The sequence below is a fragment of the Halictus rubicundus genome, chromosome 5 (genome assembly GCF_050948215.1).
Source record: "Halictus rubicundus isolate RS-2024b chromosome 5, iyHalRubi1_principal, whole genome shotgun sequence".
NCBI classification, from domain to species: domain Eukaryota; kingdom Metazoa; phylum Arthropoda; class Insecta; order Hymenoptera; family Halictidae; genus Halictus; species Halictus rubicundus.
Window position 1 is genome coordinate 7531339 of NC_135153.1, and position 21678 is coordinate 7553016.

Genomic DNA, 21678 nt, shown 5'->3' on the forward strand with positions numbered 1-21678 from the left:
TTAGCCGAGGGGAAAAAAATGTATACTAAATTTCGCAAGCATCGCGGGCTCCCATTATACGGTGTATCTCCGATCTTCGATACACGGGGCTCGCTTTTTTTTCTCCCCTTTTCATTCTTTCCTTCTATTTATAAAACCGCCTCGGCGCGTGTCCTGCGCGCAATTTCCGACGTGAATGGGCTCCCGTGTCCGGTTGAAAACTGCGAGAGCCTTCTGTGGATGCGGTGGAAACCGCACGTGTCGATAAAAATCTAGTTCCGTTGTGGACCGAGTCTAAGGTTACCCATAGCGCGCCGAGCTAATGGAAATCCAAAGCTGCATTGGACATTTTCCAGCCTCTGTTTTTACAGCCTGGCTCGGACCCGATCTTCGCGAATTTACTCAACGAGAACCGTAAACCTCCCGCCCATGAAATTTTGCGCACATGTTCGCGCGGCTCTCGAGTGGTACTCGGAATTTTTTCGAACATTTTTGTCGAAGATTTACAGAGTTACAGCCGCTGACGTAAGCCACGGTCTGAGAAAGATTGGTTTTCTCGGAAGCGTCTGTAGCGGCTGTTCCCGTCATGCAACGTAAAAAAGATGGAGCTTGTTTGCATCCTCGTGAGCGCTGCTATTGTCCATTCTTCGATCCTCTAAGAAAAGTAATGATTAACGAGATGGCATGGCGGTACGTGCAACTTCCGTTTTGAGAAAAATTTTGGCTTTGACGGTGAAATTCATTTATTTCTGTAAATATTTTTGGAACAATTGTTATGGAAATTGTTGGTGGCAATTGTAGCTGAAGTAACGCTGAACACATAAATTACAACGGGATCCGATATCCGTGTAGGTCCGAAAAGAGACATTTTTTGGAAAAAAAAACGCGTCCACATGTACAGCTTCGCGAACTTCATTAACTGCCTTGCGGATACATTTTTGTGTATGCATAGTGGATGCAGGAAATTCGAGTCGGTGCAGAAAAGGGCCGTTTGTTTGGCCAGGCGGTAGCCCCAACAGGAAAAAACACTCTTTTTTCAACGCTATGAAACGAACGAAAATATTTGCGCAGATCGTCGAATAATAGAGGACGGGTCCCGTTCGTCCGTGGGCCCGCAGATGTCCCACGAACCCGCAGAACGCAAGAATCGCCCCATTGATCGGATTCCCGTGTAAACAGCGCGTGTACACAAGCGGTCGAGATAGGGTTGCCAGTGTGTAAGTCAGTCGCGGCCGGCAATAAATCAGAGCAGGCTTAATGGATCAAATAAAAAGGCAAACAACGTGATTCATATCGGGCTGGACGGTTCGGGGAGTGAATTAAACAGAAAGAAGCACGCTCCGAGCGTTTCGGCGGGCTTGGTAGGGCGTCCATCACGGTTCTTGGACAGTTTCGGGGTTCGCATGGCTGGATCCAGGGACTGCAGCCGTCGTGGCCGATACTTTCGACCATGAACTCAAACTGAACTGTGGATTGGTGCGTTTTGATGATCGATTATATTGAGACTGATCAGGGGAATTTAGAGGAATCAGTTGACGGGTTTCGGGGTTCACAAGACTGAATCCAGGGACTGCAGCGGTCGTAGCCGCTTCTTTGGCTCGTAAATTCTAAAGTTGACGATAGAACACGGTGTTTCAATGACCAATTGACACCGGGGGATTCAGGGCAACGGTCGACGGGCATTTTGAATTGATTAAAAATGGCCGGCACCGTGAAACCGCTGCGGAAAATAATAGATCCTACGGTCGGTGTCAAACGAGCGAACACAACGCGCGGTGAGAACCTGTTATTAGACGCTGACGGAACGGCGCAGCTCATTTACATCACCCTCGATATCCAATTATTACCGGCGCAGTTGCTTAAGCGGCTCAAGAAACGATAATAAAAGTGCATCGCGGCCACAGCGTCGTCGTCGTCCTCGTCGTCGTCGTCCTCGTCGTCGTCGCCGTTGCGACTCCGGTATTTATCGTCGCTGCGAAAGCCAGAGGTCCCTGCGGCCAGCACCGCCGCTTATTATTAATGGAACAATTAGCTTCGCGGGTGTTAAGATGCTATCGGTGTCTGTTTGACTCTTTAATCAGCGCCGGGGAACGAGCCACGCTCGATCGTGCACCGCGGCCGCGGTGAATGTCAGCCGAGCATGCCGAGATTCTTGTTAGAGATGTGTCCGAGAACACTAATTACTCGATGGAAAATTCGAGCCGACCACTTTCTAACGCCACGACGAGAGCCTTTCTGAAATCCAACGTACCTGACAATCCACGTGATCGATACATTAATCGTAGCGATAAATTCGGTATCCTTTTACGGTGATTTTACACGGGGAAATTATCAATTTTCCGACTCACGAGTTTCCCAACGAAATGCGCGAGATTAGAATTTATTTATATTTTTCAACCGTACGAGGTGGACTTTTGACCTAGAAACAATTACTGGTGATAGGCCAAGCCTTCTAGATTAATATGCAAGAAGTCTGAACCCGATGCGTCTAATAGTTTTTGCTGCATAAATTCCCGAGTACAACCTATTTTCACGAGAATGAATTAACACGAATGAGCTCAAGATTCTGTATACAGTGACGAGCAAAAGTGTAAACACACTTCGCTAGTTTCACATAAAACGTGATAATACAACCTGTTTTTCAATTGAATGATAAGAAAAGAATGAAAACAAAAGTCTTCTGTGATGAAGTGGCCAGCACAAAGTCCAGATATGAACCCAATCGAAAATTTGTGGTCAATTGTGAAAAGCGGGCTAGCAAAATATGACAATCCACCTTAAGGTGTTCATGAATTGTGGAAAAGGACAGAACAAGAATGAATGGTACAACATTGAGCCGGAAATTATTAAAATATGCCACGCAGGATAGAAACAGTACAAAAAACTAAAGGATAATGGAGAAAATATGAATTCAAAGAACTAAGTGCAGAACTGTAAAATTTAAAGAACTTTAAAGTGCAGAACTGTAAAAATTGTCTTCAATCCGTATTTTCGATAAATATTCCGTACATTGTTAACGAGAATAAACTGCTGTGTTTTGTTTATCCTATTCACTTCGTAATTATTTGTACCTAATCTTCATCATTCAATTGAGAAATAGGTTGAGTGACACTTTTATATATCAATAGGTGGGTTTACACTTTTGCTCGTCACTGTGTCTTCTCGAGGACTTAACACACTATCGGCGGGTAACGCCATGAGCTTGACTCACACGTCACCTCGTTGCTTAACAACCTGACGGTTGCTTACAAAGAGTTGTGCAAAACAAAATATTTATTACATGAAAAAAGAAAAACAAGCATTGGTAAGTGCTTTACTAACACTTAGCGTACGTTCTGCATAAAAGGTATTAATACCCGACCCGCCGATTGGCGCCAGTCTGTGGAAAAGGTATCAATACCCTTCCCGCCGATGGTGTGTTAATACTATGACTTAAGGTAAAGGTATCAGTAGTTGACCAGTTAAGAGAAGTTTTTCACGCGAACAATAGTAACCGCTTGCTCTGTCATCAAATAGCGACAGTCGATGCCTGAAGACACTCTTTAAGTCTTCTAGATTATGTAACAATGCCACTTTTTAAAAAAAGTTTACTTATACAAAGTTAAGAAACATATTTAAAAATTCTGTAATTGCTTCAGAAGTTGACCACTCTTAAACATGAAAAATCTAGTAATTGACCTTCTCTTCGTTAGTAGTTGACCATTTATACTAGAAAGAGGGTTAAAGCAACAATGTTGGGAATCATTTTAGTATCATTTAGTTTCAACAATTACTAGCACAAATTACAATTAAAGAATAAAATAAGAAATAAAATAAATCAATTCCATAAAAAGTTCAATTCAAGAACAGAGTAGACGTTGCGAGTTCTGCTCGATTTCGTGGGCTCATTGATATGAGAAAGTACAGCCTTCCACTCGTAGTCCAGTACATCAGGCTTGTCTGGCCACTTCCATAATCGCCCGTACATTTTCATGGACGAAATATGTAGTCGCTTTTGTTTTAGTTACACGAAGAATTTTTCAAAAAAAAAAAAAAATGTCATCGTCTCTTCAGAATAATTTCTAAAGGAGCCCTTGATAGGAGGCATCTCTCGATAAGTAATGAAATAACTTCTGAAATAAATAATTAAATAAATGCATTTTAATTTTCCGTTGGTATTTATAATGTCACGCACATGGCTGTTTTAAAAGACACTGATCAATACTTGACCGTGAATGCAATCAATAGTTCACCATGTGGTGATCCTCTAAAACACAGCATGCTACAAAATTTATAATTATATTTTGTACTCTTAACAATCGTAGATGTAAAATGGATACATTATAAGTCGTAAACAAATTTAAATGAGTCACGTTAGTAATTGATCACGCCTGTCAACTTCTAAAAATTGTTCAAAAACAATATTCAATATTTGACCACCTAATAAACTATTGTTTTTCAGGTTAGAATAACAAAAACAATGCATGTATCACTTATAAAACTCTGTGAGAATATAAACAGCAAATAATTCGGTCGCGAAAAGTTCCCCAACGTATAGATTTCTTTACCTGAACCGTACAGCTTTTCTTAACAGAAACGTTAAGGAAATAGAGATATATCAGCATATTACTAACCTTAATGAATTCAAACGTCCGTTATTACTATGCATACTTCACTTCGCATGCAATTCATTTGAAATTTAAACAGCAGATAGCATGGCATCCGAGATTCACTTTCGTCAAAAGTGCACAGCTCATAAAAACCTTATTTTTTATGTTTTTCTATAAAATGGTCAACTACTGGTGCCTTTACCTTAAACTTCCCCTAATTTTGCAGGAACTATACGGTGCTTGATGTTCAATCCCTGACATCGTCGTCAAAGAGCAATCCGTTCTAGCCTCGTCGCGCAGAGTATAAGTTGGTATACGTTCGATTAACAGAGTTTGGTTTTGTTTTGCAGCACGCGAACAACGTGCGAAAGTCGGCGGCGGAGTACGTGGCGCGTCGTCAGGCCCGCAAGATCTCGATGACACGTTCGATAACCTCGTCGCTGGCGTTGCCGATGAGCCAGCTGAGCGACGTGGCCTTCCTGCCGAACGCGAAGGCCGGCACGTTCTTCGCCCGCGACAACGTCTCGAATTTCATCGGCTGGTGCCGGAACAGCCTCGGGATCATCGAGTGCCTGCTCTTCGAGACCGACGACCTGATCATGCGTAAGAACGAGCGCCACGTGATCCTCTGTCTGCTGGAGGTGGCGCGAAGGGCCGCGAAATTCGGCATGCTGGCGCCGATGCTCGTGCAGATGGAGAGGCAGATCGACCGGGAAATCGCCGCCGAGAACAAAGCGGCGAACGGGGCACACGGGAACTCGCAGAACGAGGAAAGCGACGACGAGTACGCGGACATGCATCAGGAGGAGCCCTGCCTGATCTACGGGCCCCAGCCGCAGATCGTCACCAACGATCTGAAGAGCCTGGACGAAATGGTAAGTCCGTTAAAGATTCTAACCGTCTTCTTCCACCGCTTCGCTCTTTAATTAGCGACTTTTCACTTTCGACGGAGGTCGGACTCTTTCTCCGGGTGGCAACGCGTTTAACACTGTTTCTGCCAAAGGTGTCAAACGGCAACTCTTCAAATCTTTAATAGGGTGGACCTTATTTTTCGACCATCTGATTTTTTTATGCGACCCCCTAGATCTGTTCCAGATCCAAAAAAAAATCAAGTTCTGCAGAAGAAGAACTCAATTGGACAACGGGAAAGGGTGTCGCAATCGGTTTGAAGTTTGAAAATTTCAGTAATTTCCCTTTAATTTTACATGCAACTCAAATTTTATGTTTTAATGATAAGAGTTACTGTTATAACATAAAAATATCATCTTTTGGTTGTATAATAAGAAATTTTACTTGAAAGTTTGCTTAAACAAATTCATTAAACAATTTAATTTTTGCTTTGATATAATAAGAATATTTCATTAAAATAGTGTTTAATGACCAGTGGGATTGAAAAAATGTGTACTTTTTCATTTTTCGCAAAATTAAAATTTTTTGCATAAACAAACTCGTTGCGACACGTCTTCCCTTTGTCCGATCGACTTGAAATTTGGAGGGAATTAGTTTTTTACCGAGTAGAACAGATTGCAAGGGTCGCATCAAATGAATTAAAAACAAAATTTTGCACAAGAGCAACTAAGGTCCACCCTAATCTTTAATGAAAATTGATCGGGGCTGCAGAGATCCGTTAAAGATCTGCAAAAGAACTCTTGTAGCGACCCAATAGATTTGTCGAGCACACAGGATGATCGGTTACTGAAAAATGAGTCTAAGTCGCTAGAAGTGTTAATGTTTTCATAGGAACAAAGATGTGAACCTCGGTGCAACTGTGGAACCTTGTGCCAAACCATAATGTTCCGCGTCCGTTGCAAGGTACGCTAGGAGGCAAACACAAATTTCCGTTTCTGATCCGTCAGCGAATCCAGAGGAAAAATCGTTCGGTAATCGGTCGAACAGTTCGCGCGTGCACGAGCGGCGTATTTGCGACCGGCAACCGGGGTCCCGATCGTTTCCATCGGTCAAACGGAACGAGCAATTACGCCGGTTCGGCCCACGGTTGCATTGCCCGACGCCGGTGCGTAACATTTAGCGAGTGATTTAATGCTCATTATCCATTTAGAGACTGGAAACGCTTCGACCGGGAGCCCGTGTACCTCTCACGAACGGTTTTTGCCCGGTGTCATGCTAATACGATTTACGAGTAGCGCGCGAAACGACTGCCGGCATGGCACGCCGCTCCGGAAGAAAGTTATCATGGCGAGCGTTTAGACTGTCGTTTCTCGTGTACACAACCTATTAACCGGGTGTACCGCGAACCCCTGGACCACCTGGAAACCGAATTACCCGGCCGTGGACGGGACCGTTTGTTTCTCTCGAAAATGCTTCGTCAGCCGTCTGACGAATCGATCCGAATGATCGCTGAAAGGCAGCCTACGGTCAATGTACCATATACGTCTCCGCGGCACCGGTGATTCCTATTAATTCAGATTTCTCTGAATTCATTGCTGGAAACGGTACCAACGACCCGAGTTTAATTAGTCTCCCATCGGAGATGAAAGCGGGGTCTATCAGGGGTTCACACGCTTTCGATCAGGGACTTCCGCGTCACCTCCGGGGTTCACACGTCCTCGCGCACGGATATCTCCGCAGGTAATTGACTGTAACTCGCGCGTATCATTTGCACTTGCGAGGCGCGACGAATTAATTTGTAGCTATAATTTGTTCGCGTCTTGTTTCGCGATTTGAGGAGCGATCCGGTCGGACGGGGCCGCGGTTGGCCACCGATAAACATGAATTATGGAACATGAATTATTAGCGGCGCGAAGGGGAACGGTTGTTTTGCCTTTCGACGCTCTCGGATACGGCCGGGCCGGCCGCGCGGTCTCTTATATTCTCCTGATCCGGTGATATTCCCGGTCAGCGGCGAACCACACAACGCCATAAATAAAATCCGTCGTGCATCCGAAGAGCGGCGACTTATTTTCGCGGGTCGTTCACACGCGTTACAGTTTCCCGAGCGAATTCCCACGGGAGGAGGATTCTTTCTCGCCGGTCGCGACGATGCACGGCGAACGAGGAACGAACAGGGAACGCCGATAAAATCGGGAACAGCGACGTCGGAACGGATTAACGAGCGTCTCGCGTTGCTTCGAGAGACGCGGCCCGTCTTTTCGCCGTGTTGGAACGCCGAGGCGCCCGTTAGTTCCGCGCTGAAAGCCTCGGAAACACGGCGAGAACGACGCCGTTTTCCGCGACACGCGTCGAACAACGCCGGATTCACGTGGACTCGACTTTATCGCGGTTCCCTTCGGCACAGAGAACGATTCCAGGACATTTGGTGACCGGTGAACGTTGCCTCGAAGCTTACACGCGACCTTTCCGCGGATAAATCTCGTGTGCATCGCGGCCGCGTGCAGGCCAAGACGTGTCGCAGTTATTCATTAACCGAGGACCTCGATCTTATCATCGATTTCTGGCCCATCGATCCCCTAACTCGGCCATCTCCATAAAAATTGCACAAAGAGGAAACATTCTGCAAGCATTTCCCCTCGAAGTTTAATTCTTGGCAACTCTTAGTTGACAGGTTCACTAACATCGTCGCACGCATCTGACGTTCACAGTGTCGCAATTTAGATAGTCAAAGTAATTTTATACACATTGCTGTCTAAAGTTGTAGTAGTCAGCAGAATCTCCAGGGTCTCTGAGACTTTGCTCTGGTAAATTGTTATAATATTCGGTAAGGTGTGTATTCTAACAAAATATTAGGAGGACCCATAAGTAATTATTGACCCTATAACGAAAGTTACGAACGAAAGTTCGGAACGAAAGTTCGTAGCGTTTTTAAATTAAAATTCAATGATAAAATTAAAATATTTATTCATAGGTTTATTCAATACATCTCCATAAACATCGCAAATTTTCTTTGTTGTTACCGTTGCATTAAATCCCGCATGAAAATGAAAACGTATGCAATGACGAATATGATCCTCGGAAGGTACGGACGTCGCCATTTTATTGCAGGGTTGTAAACAAAAATTACACTTTTTCGAATATTTTGAACACTGAAATGTCCTCTTCAACGGTCGGTACAGAACTAAAGGCAAAACAAATTCCTTGCAAATAATTGACTACTTATGGGTACAAATGTTTCGAATTGCAACAAACTGGGGCGAAATAGAAATTTATTTTCCTGCTTAATACATTTAATATATTGTACCTACCCATCATACGTTACGATTGAATTGATTTTGCGGTTCGCAAGTTTTTGAGAACGTCGAAACTGATGGTTGGCCGGCGATGGAAAAATCACGTAAATCCGCATGCGAACGTTTCTGCGGCGCTGTCGTCATCGTCGTCGACCCCGTAGAATTTTCTGTCCGGCGAAAGAGGATCCGCAGTCTTCCCCGGCTGAGTCAGTCGGCGAGAAGTCGTTTTCCCAGGGAAACTGCAATCGGGTCGAGGAATTAAAATAACAAAGCTGTCCCGTTTCGTCACGTCCGCCGCGTAACTATCCGCGGCACGCTCTTTAAAACGCGCGCCGGCATCCGAGGGATTCAGCCGTTCGAACATGGTCTCCCCTCGACCCCTGACTTCGTGCTCTCCTCTCCTCTCGCCGACTATGGCGATCGGCTGAACGGGAAGAGAGCAGTCGCGAGAGAGAATTCATATACAGATGAAATACCGGCCCCGAGATCTGTCTATCCGGCGCGGCGTCTAACGGGTCCCGGATTCATTCGAGGCGGGAAGAGATTAGAGCCATCAATTAGACACAATGGCGGATCCCACGGACCGCTAGATCCTATTCTTACGCGGTCGCTGGAAATCGTATTACTGGAAAGTGCTGGCTCGACTAATAACTCCCGGTGAAACGCTGCCGTCTCGACAGAAGTTTAGGGCACAATACTGCTTGTAACGAGGCAGCTTTGAAATCATTCTTGCTCTACTGGCATGACAAACGTTTTTATTTGTCCTCGGTGCGGTATAGACTTGACTGACTGCTTGCAGCCTGCTTCTGCAATTGTAGCAAAAAGGTCCCGTGCCGGGACAGCGTTGCTTCTGTTTCTGTTTCATTGGAGTCTAGAATACTTCGTCGGGCTCTAGTTCCTTTGAAAAGGTTGCTGCCGGCTTAGCAAGTTCGTTAAACAGCCGCCTGCTTCTACGAATGTAAGAGGAAGGTCCACGTACAGGGACAAGTACCGAGGCAATGCCAGCATTGCTTCTTTTTCTGTTTCAATGGAGTCTAGAATAGCTCGTCAGGCTCTAGTTCCTTTGTACAGTTCATTCGCTGCTTAGCAAAATCGTTGAACAGCTACCTGATTCTGTAAAAGCAACAGGCATGTTTACGTACAGGGACAAGTAGCGAGGCAAAGCCAGCAGTGCTTCTTTTCTTACATCATTGGAGTCTAGCATGGCTCGTCTAGCCTCCTTGTACAGTTCACCGAGGATTAATTAAACAGCTTCTCGCTTCTATAACTGCGCCAAAAAATTCCCCTTGGATGGACAACTAACGAGGCAACGCTAATACCGCTTGCTTCTCGTATTCTTCGAGCTATAAGCTGTCTTTGTGTGCTCTAATTGCCATGTACAATGGAATGATGGTTCAGAAAATTTGTCAAATATCTCCCTGCTTCTGTGCTTGTCCGAACCGGGTCCCACAACGGATCTAGTAGCGGGGGAATGGCAAAACGGCGTGTTTCGCCGGCAAAAGGAGCCGAAAATCGTTGTCCAGGCTAGGCTCGCGTTCCCAGCGCAGAGTCGCACGGTTGTTCAACGAATTTGCATGCCGGGGAACGCCACATGTTGCGGGGAACGGTTTCTTAAGGGGGCACGGAGGATCATATACGGAGTCGCAGCTGCATTGCAAGGAGATTTATCCCCGGCGCGGTTGCGTATGAATGCGAACAGCAATGCGCACCGCGCACACGGTGCAGAGGCAGTGTCACCGCGTCCCATAAAGGGCAGAAACGAAAGGGAAATCTGCACAGGTCGATCGGTCCCGCGGCGAACTTCCAACGCGTGCTCTCCTGTCCACGTGTTCCAATGTTCCCCTGTTGTCCCCCGTATTCCCGTGATACCCCGTGGGAGTCTTGTACGGGTAATTAAATTCACCGTTCGCGGACCAGGCGATAAACTTTCCGCCGCCGCTCGAAAATTGCGAAAGTTTCGCGCTGCTCCGAGGGTGCGCGTCAAGATGGCCGACGGATGCTCTGTCCGACACGCAGGTCCGCTCGAATAGACAACATACCGGTCTTGGGAAGCTCGTCGACGGGGCAACACTGTTTTTCGAATTTTAAACCACCCGGGATATATTTAGTTACCTTCGATCCGCGCCCCTTTTGGAAATTCACATGCGCGTCGCAAACTTCGCAGGTTTACAACTTCACAATGTTGCTCGAACAAAGAATATAAAAACTTTCAATGTCAGTTTGCCCCTTCGCTTGATAAATCTAATTTTGATAAATCGAAAATAATGTAATAACATTCTTAGTTCGTTTAATGAAAATTTGTCTTCTTCATGCCGTGATAGAACCGTTCGAGAAACCACAGTTCGCAAAAATTAATGTTTGCCCAGAGATCCGCAATGCTGGTAGGCGTATTAGCTTGCGGAGGCTCTCAGAGACTTATGGTTTTCCCAGGGGGTTGCCAGGAATTTTATTCGACAGAGAACGCGAGTATTCTCTCCCGATCGAACGCCCACGCCCTACAGCTGTGCAATCAGCTGTCGACTCGCGAATTCCAGCCAAGGAGGAACTCAGGCGCGAGTCGGTGGTATCGATTAGAAAAAAGGCTGACAAGCAACTCCCATATCTTACCACGAAACGGTAAAACACGATGAGCTGGTTGGAACTACGGTGAATCATTCGAAAACCGTCCGAGCTTAATGAAATCGCTGATCAATGTTTGCAGGGATTCGCCGGGCTTGTACACGATTGAATACCTTCGAAGGCTCGTTCGTTGAAACGGACACTCAAGGCAGCCATTTTCTTGCACTAAAACATCCCCCAAGAGTAGAATCAAAAGTTTATGAAATTGCCCGGCAGCTTTTATTTCACAGATTTATTGACAGTTCTCTAAAAACTACGAATTCTTCTTAAAATAAAATATTATAAGTCTCTGAAGTTAGTTGAGCTTTAGGTAGCCATTTTGATTGTTTGGAGCAAGCACAGGGGTCATGATTAGATTTTTATGCGTAATGGAAATTATCCGTGTTAATCAAAATGTCTCCCTTCTTTTTATTTTTTGGCTATTTTAAGTTTAGCTCATTTTCCGAGGAGACCAGCTTTCGAGATCGATTGGAAACAATTTTGATGGCTGTGCCCAATAGGCTCGCAGGAACGTCGAGAGGTGTTTAATGGCGGATCCGATAATTTCGCATGAGAGGCGAGATTATGGAGCTTTCGAGTCAGTTCGACGAGCCTCGAGGAAGAAATCAATCCGTCTAGACTTTCTTCCGTTGTATTCACGCGTCTATGGAGATTCCCATGATGATAGCCGGGCATGGTGGAGCTTCCAGGCTTCCAGGGTGGTCTCTCCGCAGGCCATGCCAGCCGGGAGCCGAGCTTCGCAAGCGCCGAAAGCTCGTGTATTGATCGCCGTTAGCCCATTTCGTATCAAGTTCAAGCGCAAAGTCCTCGAACTTTCCACGAAGGACGAGGCTCCTTTCTCCTCGGGATATCGGCTGACCCGGCTGACCGTGGCCCCGTCCTTCCTGCGGGAAAAATTCCGGGCTTTCCAGCTTTATCCAGCTCGGAAAATGATTTCACTTCTTCTGGTTTAATCGGAAAATTTTCGAATATTCTGGTACTAGGTGAGTTTCTATTATGAATATTTGACAACGCATTAAAGTCATTTCTTGTTGAAAGATTTATCTCATTAGAGACGGCACTAGATTTTCTATTGCAGATGGCGCTCCGCCTAATTTGAATAATTTTGTTAGGAGAGTAACGGAAAATACAATGGATTGTTTTTCGGTAAACGTAATATACTTGGTCAGGCTACTTTTGTGTCACGAAGATAAAGATAAAGGTGTGTGGGTTACGTGGCACGAAAATAGAACTCGAATCGCGATCTCGGTCATTCCAGAAATGTTACGAAGACACACGTAACCGCAATCTCCGTCGCATAGTTTCGAGAACGACAGAACCCGCGTTATCCCCGGATCTTCACTTATCAGGAAGCGTCTCATTATCGGCGGGAAAATATTTACCCAACTTCTTTCCGATATTTTCTGCGGATATTCGGTCGGCGCTTCATTTCCGGCGATAAGTATGCGCATGTTCCGGCCCTCGATATTCCAGCAGAGGATCAGTATATTTTTGGGTGCTCGGAGAAAACGTTGAAAATATTTCTCTTCCGGAAAGAGAACAAAAGCGAGGTGAAAACAAGCTTGGTCAAATTATTTTTCGTTCCAGTGAAACGGAAGGTCTCGGGATTTTGAGAATTTTTTTTTCATTCGACTCTAGTCTTCGATAGCGATCTAGATGGATCTGTAAAAATTGAATTAGTCGCTAAGATGCGGGTTCCGAGGAGACCGGAACACAGCTCTCGAAATATAATGAAACAGGCGGGCTTCCGAGTAACGTCGTTAACAGTGACGTATCCTGTATTCTGGAAAGGCGTGCATGATTCATTTCAGACCTATCTGCGCGGGTTCTAAACTTGGAATGGTCGCCTCTGTATCTGCGAACTGCCGCGTTATCGTAAATATGAATCTGGCCTCTTAGTCAGAGCATTTGTCTCTCTATTTTCTTCCGGTGGAATTATCACTCTGAAACGCGCTGCGAATCGTTCGCACCTGAGCACAGATCCGAACCCTAGATCCTCTGCACCTGGGATCATCTTCTTCCTTTCGAATCTCCTTCGAATTTTCAACGAAGACCTATCTCCCATGGATCTTCAATTATAGCTTCGAATCTATTGATCTTTATGAACCGAAATTTTTTACACATTCTGCTCAAACATCGGTAAGAAGGACACAAAAAAATCTAAATTGTACAGCGTCTCTTTCCACCGATAAAAAATTCAAGAAACTTATCTGTCTTCGGAAGTGAATGCCAGGGTTTTCTTCGTCGCGGTTGTTTGGTTATTTAAGGCGTTTCAAGATCGATGGACTTTTATGGTGGTAATGGAGAGCAGGGGAGTCGAAATTACAGCTTTCAGGATTTTCGTTTGAACTGTCCACCGGTTTGAAACGCGGAGGGTTCACAAAGCGTTCGTTCTCGCTCGTAACTATTGACCCAAAATGCGCGCGGAGTCATTAAGCGGGCAGCGCGCGTCGTAAGAGCCGAGAGCGTTTGAAACGACTGCAACCTCTTAGGCGAGGAATTCCTCGATCGACACCGTCCCCGGCTCGCGAGTAATTAACGGTGAGTAATGACGGGAATACTTGTCTTGCGCGCTGGTGCGAATGACCCAGATTTCGCTCGGACGCGAGCGCCGCGACGAGCGAAGATTTTTGTTTCCCCTCCTCTGCCGAGAATTTTCGCAAATTCCCCCTCCCTAACTTTCTCACAATTAACTTGTCATCAAATCGATACCTTCAGATATTCTCTGAAACGAAGCGCGCAAGATCCGGTAGAGTTTTTAACACTCGGTTCATATTATATCAATGAAAATAAGGAGAATGTGACTATCCAAGTTTTCAGTCATTTTTTAAAATAATATATACTGTAAAAATTAAATTGAGGATACAGTTTATTTCGACGCCTAGTTAGAAGTTTGCCAATTAGAATGGAGAAGGAAAATTGCAGAAACGGCAGAGATATTGACATTGGCGTGGAAAAAGAGGATCATGAACGTCCGAAGGGCCGGCGATTGTTCGATCCCGTGCTAAGGAGAAAAGAAGCCGAGCTCGCCGGCTGCGTCCGCGAAACAGCCATAAATGGCGTTGAAGTCTTGGCGGCGCGTTAGTTATTACGTGCAATTAGCCCGGGATAGCGAGAGGAGAGAAGGCTACCGATCCGTGCAAGGTCTGGCTGCGGTCTGAGTCTTAGCTAATCACTATTTATCGGCGACTTTCAACGGCGAGTCGCCGCGACACTTGCCTCCGTGGCCCCTCGCCTCGCCGAAGTACTATATTGTCTCGCGTCGCGGCTGACAGTGAGTCACGTCTGTCTGTTTCGGCGTGAAAAAGTTCCTCGGCGAACACAGTTGGCCGATTCGAGCCATTCAGCATGCAGGCCGTTGTATTTGGTTGCTCGATCATTCGGTTCGGAGGTATTCGGAGAAAACGTCCCCTTTGTCTTCTTATTCGAACGTTTACCAGGATCGTGCCAGAAATTGCTGATTCGCGCTCGAATCTGGAGGAAACGCGGGTAAAACGGTCCTGGCGTATTGGTCCGCGTTGGTTCAGGATGCTAGAGTGCTCGGAAAGTCTATGGTCGTCCACGAAAATTGATATTTAATGGAGAAATTTCGAGAAAATGCGAACAAATTCAGGAAAACAGTGCAAAATACGTCGAGTTGTATTGGTTCGGCGACAACCGCTCTAGAGTGGGTAAGAGATCGTAGGGGAATCTGTTGCGGGACCACCCGGTAGACATTCCACGCTTCGCGAGGCAAGTCGCAGCAAAGTCGAAACTCGATTTTGGTGTTTGATCATCAGCGGGCTAGGGAGATGAAAGAAAAATTCTGACGGTCGCCCCAGTAACCCCTATGTCCGTGGCCCTCCAACCTCCTCTTTCTCTCTCTCTCTTCTTCTTCTTCTCCTTCCCTTTTTCTTTCTCTCTCTCTCTCGAGGGTCCTGAAGCGGAATTGACGCTGTTGGCACCTTTCGCGCTGTTCGATCGCGACATCTAGGTTATTCCAATAAAGTGCACTCGAAGTGCTTCTAAACGGCTTTGATTGCCCGCCACGGAGGCTCGTGGCACTGTGTCGGAGGGTGCAGCGACCAGAAATCTGATTTCACCCTGGACAAAACATCCTCGACCAACCCTCCACCACCGTTCGTCGAAAAAGCGCGTGAAATTTCCTCATTCCCCTAAAATCTCTCGAACTTTAACCCAGTTTCGTTCGAAATATTAACAGACCCCCGATTCAAGAGCAATGAATTCATCCAAAATTAATCCATAGTCTTATTAACCAGTTAAGCGCGTTTGACGTGTATACACGTCATCCAAAATTCTATTGCGGTGCGGTTAACGTTAATGAATTGTTAACTTCTTATCGAATAAAAATGTAATTCTTTCTCCTTTTGCTTTCCTTTTTTCGTAAAATTTATAATAGCGGCATTTGGCCTGCATTCGACGTATATATTCGTCATTGCTTGATTTTAATTCTGCGCCGTGAGGGATTTTTAAAATTAAGTTCCACAGTCGGTTAATCTACACAGTCTGGAAATGATTAAACTGTGTAGAAAGTTTATCACTGGACTGCAGCTTTTTATGCAAGACGTGGGAGCTACATACGCAGTTGTCTTAATCATTTTAGCTAGCCGAGAATAATGTAACAATATTTTTCAATTCTCCGAATATCTTTAAACACATAAAATCCGCTGTCTAATTGTTACAGTCACTAGTAAATAAAGGAAATTTCTACTTGTTTCTCGCCAATGACGCAGACAATTTTTATACACGCCTGTGAGAAGCGCGAACTCCAAATATTACTGTTCGCGATTATAAAAGTTTATATCGAGTTTCCGCGAAGAAAGGAGTAATCTGAAGAACGATATTTTCTGCGAGAAGAAAAAAGAAAGCGCCGGGGGACTTTCAGGAACTTTCCGCGTTGCCAGACGACTTTCCGAGAAATGTTTACCCGATTGTGTCCTCGCCGATATTTTTGATCGAGCCACTCGATTAAATTCGAATCACGATTCCCGCCGCTATGAAGGGAGGGGCGGCGCGATAAAACGAACGTTTTGGTAAAAGGGTGCGAAGAACCTCGTGTGCCTCGAGGACACGTTCCTGCTGCCGAGCTTTCCACGGGAACAGAAGCAGAACGTCTGTCTTATGCGGGAGACGCGTAATTCCATTTGAAAATGTGTCTACCAGAACCGGAAACACCCTCCGCCGCGTGCCGAGCACTACCCTTTAATTCTGGAGGGTCGTTCACCCCAACCCTGGCAATGAATTCCTCCAGACGCGACATTAAAAGTCACCGTCGCTCTTCCGATACAATGTTCCCGACGAAATCGCCACTTTTCAAAAGGTACCGCGCTTTTTACGTCCGAATTAATTGTTAATTGTTACTGGATTTTATTCGTTCACACCCTTTTCAAAAATTCCTGAAAGGCCAAGAAAGCAATGATAGCAATGTACACACGTGGACCACCCTTTCACCCCCTAACCCTACTGTGATAGGAAAAATTTGAGGGTGAAAACCTATCATTTTTAGTCCAACTTACATATCCATTACACTGTAATTGTTAAAATTTCAATTTCTATATTCAGGGACGAAAGGGTTAAACAGTAATCGCAAAGGGTGCTCAAGCTTTTGTGGCTAGAAAATCGTTGAACTATGGAGATACAGTAATCGCAAAGGGTCTAGTTTTCATTTTTTTTTATTGCTAAACAATGTTCTTTGCTCGAGGGACTATTCTGTAAAATTTTAGATCTCTGCACCTTCGTTTATCCCCTTGCACAACGATTTATTTTACGGTTTCCGTAATTTCTTAAAAAAAGGGAGAAAATCTATATCTATTGTATGCCTATATGTTCTTCAATAGCTGTGCATTAGCACTAAACCTACCACAGCCGGACAAATTGACGTTTTCAAACTTTTGCGTACAATTTCGTACATACAACATTATCTATTTACGACTTTTCTTAAAGTATGTATACAATGTATTTTTCAGTATTTATTTATCGCATTATTTTTTTTTCCAAGAAATATATGTATCATGACAAATTGACTAATATCCACGTTTAAGTATATTAACAATAATTTTTTTTAAGGACCGGTCATTTCGACCACGCACTATACGAACAGGTATACAAGAAGTGTTAGTAGGTTTAGTGTTAAGAACGCAAAAATAGAATTTTACTTCGGTGTAAAGGGAATTAATAACATACATATTTATTAGACTCTGTTCAGAATCTTCGTCACGAGTATGACTCGACATTGTAGGGCAAGGGGTTAAGGGTGATACGGGGGTGAAAAGCTTAAACTGTAACGTTCACTTTCTCAGTGATTACTTGCGATATTTAGATGAAATAACGGCGAAAATGAAGCTACATATTTGCATTGTTCGGCACATTTTTCTCAGAATTTCGAATCAGTTGTTAAGGTTTAAGAAACTTTTGAGTGACCATAGTGGACCGGTGGAAATCCAGTAGAACCTCAGTTCAAATGGATCACGTCAGTGTTTGAATAATAAAACAGTAATTGGATTACAGCGTTGATCTAAATCCTTACTGTCAGAAAAGTAGGAACAACCACTTTAGCCTGAATTATTTATTGATCAATTTGTGGAGCATAGTCGAATAGCACGTGGAAAATATTTACGGAGGTTTTACTGAATACGGCGGCGTTTCGTCGAACGTTTTCTTCGGAATTCGCAAGGTATCGGGGCGCACGCGGCAACGGCAGGTGGATTCCCGCAAACACTCGCAAAGTCGCGCAGGTTTTACGGCGAGGCCGGCAGCGTCGCGGCGCCGGCGTCTCTGCAATCAATACGTCGCGGCGCAACGTCCCGTGAGCTCCGACCTCAGCTGTTCGGTTGCGTCGACCCGCGCTCCTCGTCTTCTTCTGTCCAATTCGCTAAAACTTCGGACCTCCGAACCTATCGACTTTAATTAGACATTCCCTCGTTGATTACTCGACCCCTACATCGCGACCATTTCTTCCTCGAGCGTGGCGTTTTGTTATAGTAATCGGAAACGTCGCGCCGTTCTTCTTTCCTTTAATCGGGTTAACACGCTGAATGTCCCAGCAATGGCCTTGAAAGTCACACAAATTCAGAACCACTTATACATGTAATACAAGAATAGAAAAGACAAAGTGTATCGTAGAAATAATATTTATTGGGCTGCAACGAAAGTTCGTAGCGTTTTTAATTTAAAAATCAAAGGTGAAATGTTTATTCATGGATTTATTCAATAATACGTTTTGCCATTTTCGAAGTAACTTATCATTAGACTACGAATCTCTGTGCAGAATAAGAATTTTTACCTGAATCGCAACTAGCAATTAGTTAAGTATAGCAACTAAAATAAATATTTAATTTCTTGCTGTATATGTTTAATAGGTTCTTCATATGTTTTTACTGTCATAAATTAGACTTATCCGTTTCTATCATCAATTCATAAAATCCGCAGTCTATCTTCATGTTATTGAATAAATGTCTGAATAAATATTTTCATTTTATCTTTGAATTTTAATTGAAAATTGCTACGAACTTTCGTTCCAACCCAATGTAACATTCTCACACCTTGCAGATCTTAATAAAATTTGGTTTACTCAGTAGATTGTATTAAAAGTTGATTTTGGGGTTGATTAATTGAAGACTTTAATACAAGAACCGTGCAAATCGAGAATATTGTTATCAGATCGTGGGTTATCATTTTTAATGTATGTAACAACGTTAATATTTCACCGTTTGAGTTGCTTTTAACACTAAAACTACCGAACCAGTCAAAATGACTGGAGGATGACTTCTTCTTTCACGATTACTGAAACTATGAAAACGTTTCAACCAGAAATTTTTTAACACATCTCTTCTTTGGAGTACATGTTACCATAAAAATCGTATGAAACCGGAGCAAATTCAATCTATTTTATTATTATAAAGTCTATGTTATTATAAAATCTATGTTATTATAAAGGGATAAGTCTAAGTTACGTTTAGGGCTCGGTAGTTCTAGTGTTAAATAGCAACATTCGCGACAAAGGGGCTCGATTTTCCGTGTGAAACGACTGGTACGTGGGTTTTGCGGGATACGAACACATTCTGGGCAGCCGATGAACGCGTTAGGCTGGCTTTCCACTGGTTGGTCGAGCCAAAAGTCCTGCGACCGTTCTCCCACGGAGAAATCGGAGCGAGCAGCTCGAGATCGAGCAAACATATAAATCCTCGGGTAGCCGTGTACCGTGGCGTCAAAAGCGGCGAGTGTCTCTCGCCTCGACAACAACTATAATATCTCCTGCCGACTCTTGCTTTACAAGTCCACGTATTGGAGGTCCACGTGGCCCGAGAACGACCTATTTTTCCCCGAATTTTCGCAAAACCTGGTCGAAATTCATATCTCTGCGCAGACAAGTTCGAGTAGAATTTTCTGTCGGAACGGGAGACAACTGGTTATTTTTATCTATGCTTTTTAGATAAGCTGTTGGCTGGCGTTACGACCCGATTTCGGTGCGTTGCCACCGATCGCGATTGCGAGGAAACTCGGCCGGTTCTTTTCAGCGACAGTTTGCTCGGCTTATCTCGGCCGGTGTTGACCGGGCGGCAATCGTTTCCAGCTTTTCGCGAGGTTGCGGGGCCCACGGTGTGTGGAAAATCTGCTGCGGATCGGTGCCCCTTCCGCTTCCCCGATTTTTGCTCGGCCGCAAAACCGCAACGCCTGCCGGCGGCGCGGAGCGGAGCGGATCGGCGTCCTTCTTTTTGCGATCCCGCCGCGCCGGCGAACGGGAAAGAAGAAAAGGGTCGGTGTGGGCGGGCCACGCCTTCGTGTCCGTACGACTTTTAATAATCGGCCCGATTTATCAATGCACCGGCCCTAATTAGTAAGCAGCTCCGTTCTTTTCGCGTGCACGCATTGTCCGCGGTCGGCCTTCTTGCTCGCTCGATTCTCTCTCGTCTCCTCTTTCTTGCTACTTTTCTCTCTCTCTCTCTCTCTCTCTCTCTCTCTCTCTCTCGCGGCGAAGAGGCGGCCTCCACTCCGCCGGCTTATTCCTTCTAAATCAAAGAACGCCGTTCCTCCGCGCCCCCGGGGCGATCGATCCCCAACGAAAAATCGGCCGTCCGCGTACTATTTTTCAACGTCCGCCGCGGGATGGATCGAATTGTCCGCGGGCACGTTGCGAAATCGATTTTTCGATACATCCCGAAATTATTAGCGGAGATCGACCCTTCCATATTCGAATGCGAGAAGACTCATCTCGATCCAACGGGTTGTCGAGTTGTAAATTTCCGTGCGCAGCATGTTCCTCCGAGATGAAAAAAACGCGAACCGTAAGAATTCGCTTGCGATTTTTAACGTTACAAAACTCATTCTTCTACCAAAAAATATTTATCACGGTTGCTTGAACTTTCCAGATTAAAATAAAAAAAGGTTCAATCCGATCCGACGGTTAGGTCTCGAGATAAAAATTCATGAGTAGAGCCTCAGTCTCGTCGAAATGAACAAAAATCACAACCTGAGAATTCGAACCAATTCCTCGAATTCGTTTGCAATTTTTAGCGTTACAACTTCAATTTTCCCACTGGGAAAAATCATTCACTACGGATTAAACTTCCCAGATTAAAATAAAAGAAGGTTTAATCCGATCCGACGCTCAGTTCTCGAGATAAAAATTCAGGAGTACCGTCTCTTTGAAATGAACAAAAATCACAACCTGAGAATTCCTCGAATTCGTTTGTAATTTTTAGCTGGTTACAACTTCGATTTTCCAACTGGGAAAAATCATTCACTACGGATTAAACTTTCCAGATTAAAATAAAAAAAGGTTTAATCCGATCCGACGCTCAGTTCTCGAGATAAAAATTCATGAGTACTGTCTCTTTGAAATGAACAAAAATCACAACCTGAGAATTCCTCGAATTCGTTTGTAATTTTTTTAGCTGGTTACAACTTCGATTTTCCAACTGGCAAAAATCATTCACTACGGATTAAACTTTCCAGATTAAAATAAAAAAAGGTTTAATCCGATCCGACGCTCAGTTCTCGAGATAAAAATTCATGAGTACTGTCTCTTTGAAATGAACAAAAATCACAACCTGAGAATTCCTCGAATTCGTTTGTAATTTTTAGCTGGTTACAACTTCGATTTTCCAACTGGGAAAAATCATTTACTACGGATTGAACCTTCCAGATTAAAATAAAAAACATTTCAACTCGATCCGACGAATACCTTCCGCGATAAAAATTCGCTAGCAATTTTCCGTGGAAACAGTCGAAACGAGCAAAGATCGCAAACAACAAAGTTGCGAGTGGACTTTTTAACGATCTCTCTTGTTTCCGCTTTTCCCGAAGTGCCGTATCGCAGCGAAAGAAAACCATAGGGAAACTGGATC

The 21678-nt window shown here is 44.5% G+C and overlaps 1 protein-coding gene across 2 annotated transcripts in view; it reads left to right on the forward strand.

Annotated features, from left to right (window-relative positions):
- Positions 1 to 21678, forward strand: part of LOC143354135 (GAS2-like protein pickled eggs) — a 99265-nt gene that overhangs the window by 44033 nt on the left and 33554 nt on the right. For both annotated transcript variants that reach the window (XM_076787940.1, XM_076787941.1), the window contains exon 3: positions 4919 to 5443. In XM_076787940.1, the coding sequence (XP_076644055.1) occupies positions 4919 to 5443 (525 nt within the window). The remainder of the gene's footprint in view (positions 1 to 4918; positions 5444 to 21678) is intronic.